Source organism: Chiloscyllium punctatum, chromosome 5 (genome assembly GCF_047496795.1).
Source record: "Chiloscyllium punctatum isolate Juve2018m chromosome 5, sChiPun1.3, whole genome shotgun sequence".
NCBI lineage: Eukaryota > Metazoa > Chordata > Chondrichthyes > Orectolobiformes > Hemiscylliidae > Chiloscyllium > Chiloscyllium punctatum.
In genome coordinates this window covers 35,717,176-35,734,960 of record NC_092743.1, presented here as the reverse complement: position 1 = coordinate 35,734,960, position 17,785 = coordinate 35,717,176, and the positions used below count along the sequence as shown (strand labels likewise).

Here is a 17,785-nt window from a genome sequence, read left to right as displayed (position 1 = left end):
GGCCAGGACACTGGGGAGATTTCCCCTGCATTTGTTCAAGAATCTGCACTGAGTACTGCACCAAAGTTGTCAGTGGAGTCAGGTTTGAACCCATGGAGGATGAGAACGTTACTATCTGAGCGATACCTGGCTGAGATGATATACAAACACAACCTATCATCTTCTGGTTGGAATGAAATGGCTGGATTGGTCAAGTCTTTATCTAGTAGTAAGTTTTGATTATGCCTACTCAAAAAGAGTTACTAGATACCAGGATGGTAAAATTTCACCTTCAAATGCACAACAATAGACAGTTTGCTGTTTATTGATTAAAAGGAATTAGCAAAACCATGCAACAAATCCAAAACACAATCATGTTGAAAAAAAGTGATCACGATATATTACACCTCTGTTGTGTTACAATCAGCATGACACCAGGTTGAGAGTTAGCCTTAGTGACAGGAGTCCTCAGTCCCAGTTAATAGGTATATATTAATAAAGTAACTAAGGCTATGTCTATACAAGCTTAGAAAAAAAAAAGAAAGTAGTTAAAAATCATGCAGGCGTGTCACGTAAAAGATCCTATAATTCCCATGTGTTGGAAGACAAATTGAAATAGGTTCCCTACCAAAGCCAGAATTCATTTTCTGAAATCATTCAAAAAGCCAGTAAATGAATACCAAGGCCAACTGTGAAAGACTCAGTAATTTTAAAATTATAAAAAATTGCAGTATTTACACAGTAATACAACTCGCTCAAGTGCAGTTATTTCAAAATGTACATGCCTCTTACAGGCATCACTTCAAACATCAAGTTGATTATTTTTCAAAGGTAGTTAAAAACCACTGCAAGTCTAACCAATCTAACTATGTGATAAGATAGCTCCAGTTACTATTTTCTTCCTTATGTGTGCTTTCAAACTGGGATCTGCAACGTCATCAGATTTTATGTCCATCGGAGGCAGGTGCACCACAGCTCAAGAACACAGCTGCTGGACAATTCTGGGTTTCATTCTGCACTTGATGATTTTAAGGTAAGAAAGATTACAGCTGTTTCCAAGATAGCTGAAGGATTAGAAGTTAATGGGAAATACTGCTGAAATTAAACTGACTATAGGACAAAGGACACAGGTCAACTAGTAAAATGTAAATTTAGAACTAGTATCAAGAAATAATTCCTCAACATTTGAATAACATTTCGGATAGAGTGGTGAGTACCTTGGAATCAATTAAGAAATATTTAGATTAAGCTACTGATTCAGGAAACTGTAGGATCTTTCTCCATGGTGAATTAATACAGGTGAAAGGCCCTCTTCAAATTTAAGTACATGTTTAAGAAAATTATTATTTTTGACTAATGAGAGCATTGGTTTTGTGGTTGCTAACAGTGTTGCACAGGTTAGGTCAGGAGTCCCCTGGGTATGTTAATGATTGGAGATTGACAGGGGAGGGAGGGAAGAAGCCATCTCCTTAGAAAGCATTTAATATCTTTTAAATGCAAAAGTATGAAGATTTTTACATTTTTGATTACACATACTGAATTGTGACATGCAGTGAAAGTGGGAATCTCAGCTCCCTCCCAAACTGACAACCTACCCAAACTGTGCAAAACAAGGCAACTAATCTCCAAACTGTTATGCAAGGCAATATAAACCACCCTTCCCACCTGCCAGCGCCACCACCTCCACATCTTACCCCATCCACCTAAGATAGTGAATAACTATATTGGGGGTTTCTATTGCATTTGTCATCCAATTACTATCGCAAGGCTAATTTGTTGCATTCAAGATAGTGTTGTCAGTAGAAGTTGATAAAGATGAATGGTACGCATGCAAAATTCTCAACCCATGTCTAAAAGAATTAAAATAAACAATTTTACATTCTGCTCTATTTTGGGAACTTGAGATAGTCTAGCACTAGCATAATATTTTACAGTTCTGTCATGATGATTAAAACTTGCATTAAATGAATTAAGAGGATCACACTGGATAATTAACAGTTTTTAAGTGTATTGGCCTAAATGCAACTCTTTGTATATCATAATAGTAGCAAGAGATTGCACAATATTGTTGCCGGAGCTTTTTCAAGGTGGCATTTCATTATTTTCATTTTGCAACCCAAATGTGAGCTCCAAGAAGTTTAACAAATCCAACATGGTGTTACTTAAAACTAAAGACATCTGCAGAAATCTAAACAAAACAACTCTCAATCTATGAAGAGAATTACAACATACAATTGGCTGTTCAGCAGCTGCAATTTTTAAATTTATTTTTGTACTAAAAGTTCTGACAGTTCAAAAAAACCTTAATGCCAACTTCTCACATTGGTACTAGGCAAATTGCTGTGTAATTTTTTTTTGTTTTACACGCATACTCCATCTGCAAATTATGAAGGTAGGCTACAGATCGTGCCATAATACTTTATATTATATAAATGAAAAAAGGAAAAGACTTCACCCTCAGTGATATTTTTTCCTCAATATTTATATTCTGGTTTATTGTCTCCACATAAACAAAAAACTACTTTAGGTTACGTCAAAAGGCAGTTAATGATGCACCCAGGTAGCTCTAGTGCGCAGTAAGCGCAAACAAGAAGGAAAAAAAAAAGGAAGAAATTCAGCCCACTGTTTTTGGGTTGCAATCCTTTGGAAAGTACAATTCACATAGACTGCACTTTTAAAGAAGTATTGCTCAATGTTCATTTAATCTTTGTAAATTGTGTGATTAAAGTAAACTAATCACAAATTAAAGACGAGTTACTGAAACAACAATTTTTAATGTGCTACACTAGGTCTCAGAGTACCCTGGGGAAGAGATTTTTTAAATAACCGATCAATAAAGTTCTGTCAAAAAATAAGGCAATTTTAAGGAGGAGGAGGATAATAGCAGATGAGAGCTGACAATTCTGTAGTCACCTACAGCAGGCACCCTGTATCATATGGGAAATCTGCAAGCTGGAACGTTCTGGAAAGCTCTTGATGGCGATTGTTCTGTTAGGATACTGCAAGCAAATGCTCAATTCAATTTCTATTTGGAGATCATTGTTACAGGGTAAAGGGAGGGGCAGTGGATTAAATGCTGCAAGTTCTACAGGCATATGTCATCACTCTTTGGCAGTACAAGTTTCCTCAGACCAACACCAGTGAGATACCTATTTCACAGATGGCGTCGGCAGGTTTTTATTGGTTGTAGTGTGACTTAACTAATGGTAAGTTGTGCAAATCCTATGAGTTTAACATCATCGGGAATATCCGATTCTTCAACACCGGAAGCCTGTGGATCAAAAAGAATGCATTAATATCACAACAAAAAAAAGGTACACATGCATGAATTTACTGCCATTTTTTCCAATATAATATTTATCATGAACCTTTCATGATGTTTGGTGCTGCTGGAACATGTTAGTTCTGCATCTCCAAACACAATCTGCACAGCAAGTGAATTACTACTCTTCAGTCAACTAAAAAGATCAATGATGAAATGCAGGAGAATAAGAAACATTGTTTAACACTGTTTTAATATCCAAGGGCAAAGGGCAAAAGTGAGACTTCAAAATATGACTCCATTGCATTTACACATTTTGTTACAAATTCCTTGCCTCTAACCCAGTTCGGTCTGACTGCTACATTTAGGCTTGATATTCTAATTCCTGATGAAGGGCTTTTGCCCGAAACGTCAATTTCGCTGCTTGTTGGATGCTGCCTGAACTGCTGTTCTCTTCCAGCACCACTAATCCAGTATATTCTATGCATGACGCCTCAGAATAGGTTAATTCAATTTTTGTTGAGTTTGCTAAATTTCAGCCATGTTACTCAGGCTGCTCCAATTAGTTGGGATATAATCTTGAGATGGAAAAAAGTGTCAGCATTCAAAGCTCCCAATTCTTGCTGAATGTCAGTATACACAAATGCTACGTGTTGCAGAACATAATTACATCAGGCAGTAGAAACACTGGTACAGACCTGGTGATCCAAATGGCCACTTTTACATGCTGAATATCATGATTCTGTACAGTGTGTGTTTGGTGACACTGCAGTTGGAGTAGAGTGTGTAGTTTTCATCCCGTTTTGAATGGTTATATTTGCTATTAAAACGAGTGCAGAGGAAGTTCACCAGACTAATTCATTGGACTGCAGAATTGTCCTACGAGACAGATTGTAGAAATTGGGCCTGTATTCGTTAGATTTTGGAAGAACGATGAGATCTTAGAAACTGACGAAATTCTTAATTTTGACTGAGTAGGTGTAGAAAAGATGTTTCCCCTGGCTGTGGGATCTCAAACAAGGGGACATGGTTTTAGAATAAGAGGCAATTCATTTTGAAATAAGGTTGAAAGATCTTAATGGTGTATTTGGGCTCTGATATTTTTTCTAAATTCCTAAAACAAGGGGGTCTAAACTTGCATTGTATTCCAGGAAACAGTCTCACTAAGGTTCCATTTGATTAAAGCCAAACATCTTTGCTGCTGAACTGAAACCCTTGTGACAAAGCCACATACTACTGGCCCTTCTAATTCCTTGCTCCACTTCCATGATTGATGGACGGAAATGCAAATTGGCTAGATTGAAATTGGCAGGTGCGATAATATGGGCATCATAAAGGCATCTGCTGCAAGGAGATTAGGGCTGGCAACCAAATATCCAAGGATACACACCCTAATGAAAGGGCATGCAGACAGAGTGGGATTGCCTCGTTAGTACAAATTGAAATTAAATTGATATAACAAAGTGATACAAGCAGAAGGCATAGAATCTGTGGGCAGATTTGAAGAACCACAGAGAGGAAAAAAGGCCCTGATGGGAGTTACGTACAGGTCTCCTAGCAGTAGTCAGGCTCTTGGGTAGAAAATAAATCAGAAGATAGAAAAGTCACGTAATAGCACCTTTCTTACGATAATGATGGGAGACTTCAATATGCAGGTGGACTGGGAAAATAAGGTTGGTAGCGGATTCTAAAAAAAGTGTTCATGGAAAGTCTACGAGATGGTTTTTTGGAGTAGCTTACAGTAGAGCCAAGTAAAGAACAGGTAATTCTGCATTTGGTGATGTGATTAAGGACTTAACGTAACCCTTAGGGACATGACCACTATGATAAAATTCACCCTGTAACTCGAGTGGGAGAAACCGGAATCAGATACAACAGTATGATAACTGAGTAAAGGTAACTACAAAGACATGAGAAAGGAGTTGGCCAGAGTTGTTTGGATGGGGAGCTTAGCAGGGAAGACAGTGGAGCAGAAATAGCAGGAGTTCCTGGGGCAATTGGGAGGCAGAGTAAACATGCATTCAAACAAGCAGCAGCATACTAAGGGGAGGATGAGTTAACCATTGCTGACGAGGAAAGTCAGAGACAGCATAAAAGCAGAAAGAAAAAGCATAGAGTATGGTGAAAATCAGTGGGCAGCTTTTAAAACTAGCAGAGGACAACTTAGAAAATGCAGGTGAATTAGGAGGGTAAGCTAGCAAGTCATATTATAGAAATTTCCAATACTTTGAGATATATAAAAGATAATTAGGCATTGAACCACTGGAGAAATAGTAATGGGGTACAAAGAAATGGCAGAGGAACTGAATAGGTTCTTTGCGTCAGTTTTCACCAGTATGCAACAGGGTTCAGAAGGAGTTAGCTGAGGAGATAATGCAGTCATTAGTGGTGATCTTTCAGGAATCATAGTTAGTGTGTGTCCCAGAGGACTGGAAAATGGTTAATTTAACCTGTTCAAGGGAGGGAGGGAGGCAGAAGACAAGAAACTAGCGTGACCTCGGTGGCTGGTAAGATTTGGGAGTCCATTATTCAGAACAAAGATTATGGAGTACTTGGGAGTGCATGGGAAAATAGGCCAAAGTCTGGACAGCTTCTTCAAGGGGAGTCATGCCTGACAAATTTGTTAGAATTCTATGAGGTAATGAGCAAGTTAGATAAAGAAGGGCCAGTGGGCATGATCTATTTAATTTCCAAAACAAGGTGCTGCACAGGGGACTGCTAAATAACAGACTATGGTGTTAGGGACAAGGTATTGGCATGGATAGAGGGTCAGCTGACTAGCACAAAGCAGAGAGTGGGGATAAAAGCATCTTTTTCAGGATGACACCCAGTGACTCATGGAGTCAGTGTTAGGACCACAACTATTCATTACTCTGATCAGGAATAAGGGCATTGTTGCTAAGTTTGCATATGACAAATATAAGTGGAGGGACAGGTAGTGTTAAGGAGGGGAGGCTCCAGAAAGACTTGGACAGGCTAGGAGTGTGGGCAAAGTAGTGGAATGTGGGGATGTGGGAAAGTGAGAGGTTATACACTTTGAACAATAGTGGTGTAGACTACTTTCTAAACAGAAATGTGCTTCAGAAATCTGAAGCACAAAGGGATATGGGAGTTCAAGTCAGGATTCTCTTAAGGTTTACGTAAAGGTTTAGTTAGTACTTAGGAAAACAAATGCAATGTTAGCATTCATTTCAAGAAAGCTAGAATACAAGAGGAGGGATGTACAACTGAAACTGAATCAGGCTCTGGTCAAATTTGTTAGAATTCTTTGAGGAGGTAATGAGCAAGTTAAAGAAAGCATGGCTAGTGGGCATAATCTATTTAGATTTCCAAAACAAGGTCCTGCACAGGAGACTGCTAAATAACAGGTACTGGCAAATGTGGAATATTGAGCAGTTTTGGGCTGTGTCTAAGGAAGGATGAGATGGCCTTTGAGAAGGAAATAATGACCCCAGAGACGAAAGGATTGTCATATGAGGAATGGTTGAGGACTCTTGGTCTGTACTCTGTGGATTTTAGAAGGATAAGGGGAATACTGAGGGGCCTGGATAGAGAGAACATGGAGATGATGTTTCCAATAGGTAGCTTAGTGGTTAGCACTATTGCCTCTCAGTGCCAGGGACCTGGGTTCGATTCCCACCTTGGGTGACTGTCTGTGTGGAGTTTGTATATGCTGTGTCTGCGTAGGCTTCCTCCCACAATCCAAAGATTAGCAGATTAGGTGAATTGGCAATGTTAAATTGCCCATAGTATTCAGGGATATGTAGGTTAGGTAATTAGTGTAGTAGAGGAATGGGTCTAGGCGGGTTACTCTACGGAGGGATGGTGTGTATTTGTTGGGCTGATGGACCTGTTTCCACACTGTAGAGATTCTATGATTCTAATAGTAGGGGAGACTAAGATTCAAGGGCATATCCTTAGAATGAAGGGATGACCCTGAGAACAAAGATGGGGGAGGAACGTCTTCAGCCAGATAGTGGCACATCTGTGGAACTCATTACCTCAGAAAGCTGTGGAGACCAAATTCATTGAGTGTATTTAAGACAGAGATACATATATTCTTCATTAGTAAGGGAATCATAGGTTATGGGGAGAAAGCAGGAGTTTGGGGCTGTTCAGCCAAGACTGAATGGTGGATTAGATTTGATGGGCTGAAAAGCCTAATTCTGCTTCCAAATCTTTGCTCTTACGGACAACAATCCTCTCTCTCCCCCAGTGCTTGATTCATATGTTTGTGACTGTCCTCCCAATCTGTGAAACTGTGAATTTAGTACCCTTATGAGCAAGTATTTAGCAAATTATAGGCTTGTGATGCTTTTGCTGCAATAGATTTTTTGAGTGAAGTTATAGCTCAAAACACGCAATAATAATAATGTAGAATTCAACTGATGGGTTAGTCAATGACTCTGTTGAAAGTCATTTTCCCAAGTGACAAAATCCTCCAATCCTCCCAGAAGCCACCTCCTTTGTAAATTTTACATCTTTCCAAAACATTTTACTTAACTCTAAAACACTTTCCTTTGAGATCTCTCAGACTTTTCCCCCATCCCAAGTGAATCACAAAGCAAATGAGTGACACATAGCAGCTCAGAAACACATGGAACAGCAGACCACAGAGTTGCAATCAATTTTCCTGCATTTGTGCACCCACCTCATATGCTTTCTCTTTCCTGAATTTGTAATACTCATTAATGATAGTGACACATGTACGACTATAGAAACGTTATACTCACCAATTTGAAAGTGACAGATCTATTTGCAGCTGGTTCATCCACTATTTTCTGTAGATTTGCTGCGACTATTTAAAAGCACATCAAATATTTAAGTTAGTCATTTATATTTGTTGCTAAGATTTTAGTATATCTATGAGAGTTGAAGACCTAATGTTACCCTAGTCCAACTCAAACTGAATCCATCCTGATTGATTATTAAATGAACTTGTTCCAAGAACTTTCCATCAAGAGATACAAGTATCAAGATATCTTGAGAAGTTCTGGCTGTTTATTGTCTTTATTCAAAAGCTAAATATATATTTGAGAGCCATGGTAGAATTTGAGCTTCTGTTTTCAGCACTATTAATCTGGGTCTCAAGGTGACCAGCCCAGTGACGTATTCTCTATAGTATTTCCAGTGGCGAGAGTGCAAGCACGTGAAAGAGAAGAAAAGAGCGCACGAGCATGCGCAGGAGAGAAAGAGAGAATCTTCTTCCCCAACCCCACATTTGAAAAAAAAATCCTTAAAATCAGAAGTTACCTATTACTACGTCTTTTCCATCAACCAGACCTGCAGAGACAAGTTCCTGGGAAACACCATCTGCTGTATCTGCCAGAGCAAATGTATGTAATTGTTAATTACAGCTGTTAATTACTTAAAAATGTTAAATGATCATCCATAATCTGAACTATGGTATGGCAAGCAAGATATTTTTGTCTCTCACAATGCAGACTTGGTATTGTTCAATGTAGAACTCTGGCATCCTGACCATGAAGGTCCCGATTTCAATCCAGGTTCAAGGATGTCACAAAACAGTATTCTGAAGGAGGGTGAACACTCAAAGATGTGGTAAAGATTGTTAAAAATGATATATGTAGGAAGAGGAATGAGTGTAAACTTGGGAGAATTAGGAAAAGCAAGCAAAAACTGAAGGCTGTGAACCTACAGATTACTCTTCACGTCATGTGCTAATACATATAGAAGGTCACAGCAGAAAGTGTGTAGCTGCAAGAGGAAGGGTTTTAGATTCTTTAGACATCAGGACTGATTTTGGGTGAGTTGAGATAGTACAGGCCAGATGAGCGCACCTGAACAGAACTGAGACTAATACTCAAACAGGGAGGTTTCAAGCTAACTTGACACTTGGGATGGGAGGGAATTATTTTGAGAAAATATAAACACCTGAGGAAACTTTACAAGATGATGCTTAAAAGAATGTTTCCCCAAGTCAAACAGTCAAGAACTAGGGACAGTTTAAAAATGAAGGGCTTCCATTTAAGCTGATGAGAACTTTTCTTCCCCATTCAGAGCAGTGTGTCTTTGGAACACTTCCTCAGAGACACATTCAGACAAGATAGAATTTTGATTAGCAAGGAAGTCAAAGGTTCCTGGAGGTGGGTAGGCATGTGGAGCGGAAGCCACAATGAGATCAGCCATGACCTTAATGAATGGCAGAACAGGGTGACTCATGTCTTTAATTGGTATGTGCTAAGCAAAGTATATAAACAATTTTGAGACACAACACGAAAGTAGTAAGGCTTTAAGCAGGGTCAAAGTGACAGGGAAACATAACGTATCATACAGTATAGAAGAGGCCCTACAGTCCATTGCATCTGCACTGAGAAAAAAAGTACTCAATCTACACTAGCCCCACTTTCTAGCACTTGACCGAGAGCCTTGAATGTTATGACATTTCCATTGCTCATCGAAGTACTTTTTAAAGGTTGAGAGGTCTACCACAATTATCCTCCCAGGCATTCTAGATTCAATGTCTTAGTGAAAAACAATTTTCCTCTAAATTTTCTACTTTTTGCCTTAAAATTATGCCCCCTTGATAATGATCATTTAACAGCTGCTATTTATCAATTCTGTCCATGCCTCTCCATCTTATACAACTTAATCAGGTCCCTTCTTAGTCTTCTCGGCTCTAAATAAAACAACCTGAGCTTATCCAGCACCTCTTCGTAGCTGAGCTGATCCATTTCACATAACATCCTGCTGAATCTCCTCTGCAAGATCTTCAGTGCAAACACACCCTTCCTATAGTATAAGGACTAGAACTGTGCACACTACTCCAGCTGTGGGCTCATTAAAGTTCTGTACAGTTCCAACATAACCTCCCTTATAATCTATGCTATGACTGATAAAAACATGGGTTCTTAGCTACCCTATTAACCCTCTGATTTGTGAAAATGCACACTAAGCTTGCCCTGTTTCCCTAAGTTTCCAAGTGTCCTACCATTCATTGAGTATATCCTTGTCATGTTATTTCTTCTACAGTGGATCACCTCACACCTTTGATCCAAATTCAATTCCATCCACCACTTATCTACACATCTGACCAACTTAAGTCCTCCTGTAATTGAAGACCTTCTTCCTCATTGTCAATCTTTGTCATCTGCAAACTTACTTATTCACGTCCCCCCGCCACACTTTCTTCAATGTAGTTTGGAGAACACAAAAGGTAGGGAGGAAAAGATTTGAACAATAAACATTACAATTTGCAATTTAGAAAATGATAATGGAGGAATTTGCCAATTCTCAATATCCTACAATCTAAAAGGAAAACTTTTGTTAACCAAAGAACATTAACTGTGTGGTGATTTACCATATCTGATGAAAACCATGGGTTTTCAACTAAGGGTTGGCTGGACTTCATTCAACAATTGCCTCATTGTTTTAGCAAACTGACACAATATTCAGATTTATAGAGATATTACAAAGCTACATCAGAATTCAGGGTCATTGAGAAAACTTTTACAATCTATCAGTAGAGTACTAGAAAGTTATACTCAGCTATTCACAAAGTTACTTTCAACCTTATGTCGTTCCAGGTGTTACACAAGGCCAGGCCATTTTAGCTACTTTTACCTGTATTCCACATTAGCAACTTCAAGAGTTTGAAGCCTCAGACTTTTTATTGGATGTTTGGGACTTGATATTTCCAAGTGCAGGCTCATACTACAAACCTGTACATGGCTTGTCAAAAGATTGGGAACTGAAGTTGGTGGGCTGACTGGGTGTGGGAATATAGAAACACATTGCTGCAGTTATTTTTTTTCCAGGAATTGGGATTAAAATACCTTATAGTGAAGCAGAAAACATAAATCCTCAATAGTAACAGCAGGTTCCTGACATTCAAATCTCTCACCTGAAGGAAACCAAAGATATGGGACAAGATAAAAACATTTTACCTCTACCGGGAGTAAATTCAAATCTTATGTCGTTCAGCTCCTTCTTCAAATTCCTGCGGTGTAGAAAAGACAATTTCCAATTATACAACACTACTCCATGTTAAGTTGATAAAAATAGATGGAAAAAAAATCATCAACCCAGGCATTAAATGTCAGTAAGCTGGGGAATTTTGTAACTTTATAAAAAAAAGTTTAATTTTTGTGACAACTCCAGGAATATTGGCTCGATTTCCAGCATGCTATTCCAGTAAGATGCAACAATATACTGTTTACATTTGTTTTGCATTTATGTTTGTGTTTAGTGTACTGCCATTTCTGTCAAAAGTGTACATCTAGGAGAAGTTCTATTCTCTTTATATGTTTCTTATATATTTCTTTACCTTCTTTACTTTCTATTTATATATTTTGAGAGATCAGATATCCACCAAATCTTGTTTTCACAACATTGCTTTCCTCACCATTGATCGCTTCAATTGTTTCCTTTTTGTTCTTCAAAAAACAATTTTTTTTTGAAGTCTACAATGCAAGCTGCATAACCTGCTCTAAGTGTGCTACATGATCTCTTTTCCTTAATGTAGTTGGAATAGGAGGATATATTGATTAGGTAGAAATCATTTAAATTTCTATGTAAAAATAAATTTCTCAGGCTAAGTCACAATATATAATTTCTGTTTGAAGGTGCTGCTTCCATTCTGTGATTATGGCTCTACAGCTACACTAACTTTGTTTATGAAGCGATTCATTCTGTAATATACAAAAGAGTGCTTGGTAATATTTGAACGTGCTGACAAGTATAAGGAGGGAATCGGGAGATTAGTATCATAGTAGAAATCTTCCCCATTCTCAGCCACCCAGTACCTGGAAAACATGGTTAATTTATCGCTTTGAATGGTTAACCTTTAAAGCTAAACCTTCAATAGCAAGCAAATTCTACAGTGGACATTAAACCTGGGATATCATTAACAGGCAGGACACTTATGCAGCAAGTAATTTAAAGGGCTATTGATAATTTTTCTGAAATTGAATGGCTTCAAGATAACAGTGAACACACGATTAAAAAGGGTAGAATGTTCTTCTGCATGTCATTCTGCAGCACCACCCCCACCCCCTCCGTTAATCACTTCATTTGGCCCCATCTGTTGCTGAAAATCCTTAGTTCTCTACCACTGCCAAAGTACCATTTGATTCCTTTCAGAGCTAGCTTCACTGTTTTTGCATTGGTTTCTGCATATCATGGGCCCAAAACAGGAAATCTATTTTAAAGCAAAACTTAACTGAAAAAAAAAGAGACAACTTCTCTCTTTATGCGAGGAACCAAGTTTTTACAAAGCTCTCTGTTCCTGAAAGAATAAATTCATTTAACAGAAGTACAACATCCCAATACTTGAATTGTTAATGAATACTTAACAGTGCAACAGATTACAGGTAAATTTAAACTTTCTATCTGGAATTTATTCTTTAGATGTTAAAAATTTTCCAATGCTTAATTTCTAAAAAGCAAACGACAACTGCAAAGTCACGAACAGGGACATTTTAACTAAGCTGTTGACAAAGTACTGAGGCTTTAAAAGTGTGATTAAAATTCCAATATACAATTCAACAGAACCAATTTTGTGCTGCAGAGGCAAACATGTTTGCTGAAAATACATTTAATGGAATTAACAATAATCCCAGTTTCGTCTTTTCCAAAACCTCGAAATGTACATGCCCTTAACTTTCCTCTTTCTGGATCAATGCTTTAAGCTTTTGAATGACATTTCCATACACTTAGTGACTAGTTCAAGATTCAAATCCCTTCTGTTTTTTAAACCAATTTGGCATTCTGAATTTTGGGCTTTGCAATCTAACTTTGCCTTCACAATAAAACAAACTTTAGGAGCAAATTAATTCAGCAATTGATTGCATAAATCTGGTAATTCAGGATGAAATTGTGGTAAGTTATGGGTAATGCCTAATGAAGCTATTACGTCCAGCTAACTTTTACACAAAAGTGGCTATAATTTTGCAAGGATGAGTATATGTTTAGAGGGACCCTCTTGTGGCACAGTGGTACTGCCACATCCAGAAGGCATGGGTTCAAGTCCCGTCTGCTCCAGAGGTGGGTAAGAACATCTTTGAACAGATTGATTAGAAAAATAGGTTAAAATAATTGCTTTGAGGGGCCCACTGGGTGCAGTGGTACAGGCCCTAATCCTGGAACCAGAGGCCTGAGCTCAAGTCCAGGGATGTGTAAAAACATCTCTGAACAGGTTGATTAGAAAAATAGGTGACAATGGTTTTTTTTTAAGAAAATGTTTTAATGTGTTTAGCTATAGCCACACAAGTCTGAAAATGTCTGATCTCAGAAGCTAAGCAGACTCAGACCTGGGTAGTACATAGATAGGAGTGTGCCTGGGAATACCACGTGTAGTATTAAGGTCATCTTTAGTGTAATGGTTAGTATCCCTGGCTGCATGCAAGAGACCAGGGTTCAATTCCCTGCCTAGGAGTGGCTATTGTGTGCGAGATGGGGCTGTGTAAATACAGAGTATTTGTGGCCATACCTCTGGTCCAGTAGGCCTGTTTCGCATACAGGTAGCTCTTCTATAATGCAATGGTTGTGTTGTGCAACCCAGCATTACTGAAGCATCGTGCTTTAGAAACAGCGCCTGAAGTGCTGGTGATGTAATCACAATACAGCCAACACATTTTAAAACTTTGTGCTTTAGAAACAGGGTCCCCAACTCGTCAATTACATTACAGCAAATTTGCGTAAATGAAATACGTTAAAGCAGAACGACCTGTACATCTGTGCAGCAGGTGAGATAATAGCATCTCTGAATATGCTGATTCAAAAACAATGTATTTAGTTCCAGGAGGCCTGGGCTCAAAGTTTTAAAGTGTAATAACATCTGAAAAGGTTGTTTAGCAAATATCTATAACTTCACCCTAGTTTAGTAACAGCTCTTTTACAGCATTGGTAATGCCTCTACGTCTGAGCTAGGCAGCCAGGGTTCAAATCTCACCTACTCCAGAAAACAATACTTCTGAATACTTTGATTAAAAATATCTAAATAATTAGTTGTCAGAGGGCTCTCCTGGTGCCACAATAGCATTCCTCTCTTTCAGCCAGGAACCCAGGTGTGTAATATCTCTGAATAGGTTGATTTAAAAAAAATGTATACATATAGTGGCTCTTGTGGCACCACCATTGCAGCCCTTTGTTGAGCTAAGAGGCAGTGTTCACATTCAATTTATTCTAGGTGTACAATAATATCTCTACAGACTGATTAGAAATAACTACAAAACATTTTAGTTAACAGTACACATTGCTAATAACATATTCAAAAGCAAATAATTTCAACTATAATAGAAACAAATTAAACTAGCACCAATCTGAAACAATAAAACCAAACCAAAAATATTTCATGACAACACTACACAGTGCATTTATACAGAAAAGCACGAGGTGTTCTTTTTTTAAAAAAGATAATCATTATGTCTTGCTTATAAACGAGCAAGAATTCTATAACAGTACATCTGAAAAAGGATTGTCATTTGGTGGATAACTATGATAAATAATAGCTACTCAACAAATGGCAAACTGCACTCAGAATGCCCTGAATGTAGTCAAATGTCATAAGGCACTGTGTGCAAACATTATCAGCAAAGATGTGAGACCAAGACATTAAGGAAATTTTCCGAGTTGAGGTCAAACAGGTAGGTTATAAGGGGTTATTTTTAATGATTAGTGAAAGCCAAAAGGTTTAGTGGGTGACTCTCATTGTCTTGGGGATTAAACAACCGATGACCTAGCCAATATCTGAGAAAAGGAACGGTGACTCCACAAAAGGCCAGAAATGGAGAGCAGGGCTCCCTGAGCATGAGAGGGTTGGAGGTTGCAGAGCTGGGCAGGAAACAAAAGTGTGGACTTTATTTTTAAGAAACAACCACCAATAAAACTGTAGATGCTGGAAATCAAACAAAAACAGAAACTACTGGAAAAGCTCAAAGTCTGGCAGTACCTGTGGAGGGAAATCAGAATGAACATTCCAGGTTCACTGACTTGTGGTGCCAGATCTGCTGGGCTTTTCCAGCAATTTGTTTTTATTTGTAATTCATTTTGAGCTGCTGGTAGACTTAGTTTCAGAATAGGACAGTGAGCACAGGATTAATAAGAAAATGTGTCAACGCAAATTCAGATACAGGCCATCTTTGGATAAGTTCACGTTTATTGATATTGAATTATCATGTTTGATCAGGAGATTAATAAAATAGTTTTCTGAACTGCAGACCACCTATGAATGAGACTTTTAGCAGCATCAGATAAGCCGAGGTAGAGGGGGATCTGCATCATTATGGAAAATAAGTAGGCAGCCTTGGTGATGGGGAATATATGGGTTTCAAAGGTCAGCGAATCCCACAAACAATTTATCAGTCCTCAAACAGTTTGAACTGGGACTCTTCTTTAAAGAAAATGACAAAATCGTTGTTATAACACTTATTTCATATTTCTCAGAACATACCATAGAATTATAAAAGTTATAGGCAATTAAGTTTTCATGACAAGATAATTAGATGCTCTGATCAAATTTCACTTACCGTAATCTTAACACAAGGCTGATGGGTGTTTGGTGCAAATCAGGAGCAGCAGAACCAGGAACAAGCTTAAAACAAGAACAACCAATTCAGCAGAAAGATACGAGGAATAGAAAGATGAATTACACTATCCTTTTTTCAAAGCTGTGCAAATTCATGAAAAGGTGCCAGCAATACTTGCTCAAAAATCTAGACTTACAGTTGAATGTTTAAAGATTTGAAGTAACAATAAAGAAAATTATGCCAAATTTCTTCTTACTAAAGCCATTGGAGTGTCTTACAGTGGGAACTTAATTATTCATCCCCCCTACAGACTGTCTACGATTTAAATAGTCCTTAACAGATCTTGGCTTTAAAGGCCCATTTGTCAGCTTTAGCTCTATAATCCCATGAAATCTCATTTGATACATCAAAACTGATCCAAAACTTGTAGCTTTGACCACACAGAATGGTAAAGCCAGCAGAGGCATAAGTTCTCCAGCACCTACAAGATTCCCTCCAAGCCACATACTAATCAGTTAGAATTATGACTGATATTATTTTGTCAAAATCCCAAAATTCACATAACACTGAGTGCACACCTAAGGCTAGTTATTCAAAGCCTTGCCAATGACACCAGTATCCTATGAATGAATAAAAAGAAAAGTAAATTCAAGTTTTAAATGCTTTGGTCTCAACCAAGACTCCTGTCAATCTTTCACATCTTATATTATGTATTGAAGAGCACAAGTCCTGAAATAGTCTTTCAAAACCCTGAATCTGCACCTTTTACTAAGTAACAAGATTAGAGATGGAATCACATTTGCCAGCTTGCTCATCAAAAAGAGAGTGTACTCGATGCAAAGTGCTTTTGGAGTAGGGGAAACAACAGCAGCTCTACAAAAGCTGGCACTTTTTCAGTTATTCTGAGGCTAAGTTCATTTTGAGCCATGCTCTTTATGTAATAAAAACAAATATTGATGAAGAAATTCAGCAGATTTTGGAAAGAAAGTATTCTCCAGTAATTTCTGTTTTCACTTCTGATTTTCAGCATTCAGTTTCATGTTCTATTTTAGTGCTCTCTTTACGTAAGAATCAGGGCAGGGGGCAGGGGAGAGGTAGGTGGATGGATTCAGGGTCTGGGAGAAATTGACAGCTATTCTCAGTAATAGCTACCCTCTATTCACTAATATCTCATAGGGAATAAAGTCTGCCATTCTTAAGCCCATGCAGTCTCACAGATTTACAGGAACATGATTGATTTGGTTTCTCTCTCTCAAAAAGAGCAAATCACTTCATTCAAGGGTAACAAATGTTGGTCTGGCCAGCAATAACTACACTGCATGCACGAATAATCAGTTCATCACACCCAAGGAATAAAAAGTAAATGATTAAACTGACATTTTAGACTTGATTACTGGAGATAGTCTCAAAGATTTGCTTCATTTCTAAATAAAAGGAGATTTAAAAACTTCTAATTTGAAAAATATTGAATCCAAACTTCAAATTAAATATTAATTCTCATTGTAATGCATGTAACATGTATCTCTTGAATAAAGATGCAGCATTAAAATCTCAAAAAGCAGTTCTAATAGTGAAGAGAAGTATTGTTATTGTCCTTACCACTGAGGTAGTGTGCTTGGGAGTCATCTTCAGCAGAAGCCTAGACAAATATTTTGTTGTTGGAGCTAATGCAGCTCTTAATTAAAACACTCGTCCATTTCTAAAAGTATAGCATACCTGGGATGCCGGTAGTTGATGCTGAGTTGCAGTTTGCGGGGTGGGATCTGGTACTGCTGCTGGTGGTGGGACTGGTATTTCTGAAGGCTGATTAGCTGAAAATTGATTAGCTTGAGTCGTCGCAGGTACTTTTGGTGTTGGCTGAGGTAGCTGTTGCTGGACTTGTCCAGAAGTCTGAATATTTGAGCCTGGTATTTCTGCTGGCACGAACATCTATGAATTGAAAAGAAACAACATAAAAATAATATACAAACCCATTTTCCACCTTCTGATTGCCTAAAACAGTAACACAGTATTAAAGTCAGAAATTAAGGCGGCTAATGGAAAGCTCTCTTTTCTA

General features: G+C 38.1%; 1 protein-coding gene across 3 annotated transcripts in view; it reads right to left on the bottom strand.

Moving 5' to 3' along the window:
- Window positions 1–288: 288 nt before the first annotated feature.
- The window catches only part of oxsr1b (oxidative stress responsive kinase 1b), a 178,743-nt gene continuing 161,246 nt past the window's right edge, over window positions 289–17,785 (bottom strand). For all 3 annotated transcript variants that reach the window (XM_072570027.1, XM_072570026.1, XM_072570028.1), the window contains 6 exons: window positions 17,446–17,658; window positions 15,730–15,794; window positions 11,149–11,201; window positions 8,495–8,563; window positions 7,975–8,039; window positions 289–3,250 (listed from right to left, as the gene is read on the bottom strand). In XM_072570027.1, the coding sequence (XP_072426128.1) occupies window positions 3,176–3,250; window positions 7,975–8,039; window positions 8,495–8,563; window positions 11,149–11,201; window positions 15,730–15,794; window positions 17,446–17,658 (540 nt within the window). In that variant the 3' untranslated portion in view covers window positions 289–3,175. The remainder of the gene's footprint in view (window positions 3,251–7,974; window positions 8,040–8,494; window positions 8,564–11,148; window positions 11,202–15,729; window positions 15,795–17,445; window positions 17,659–17,785) is intronic.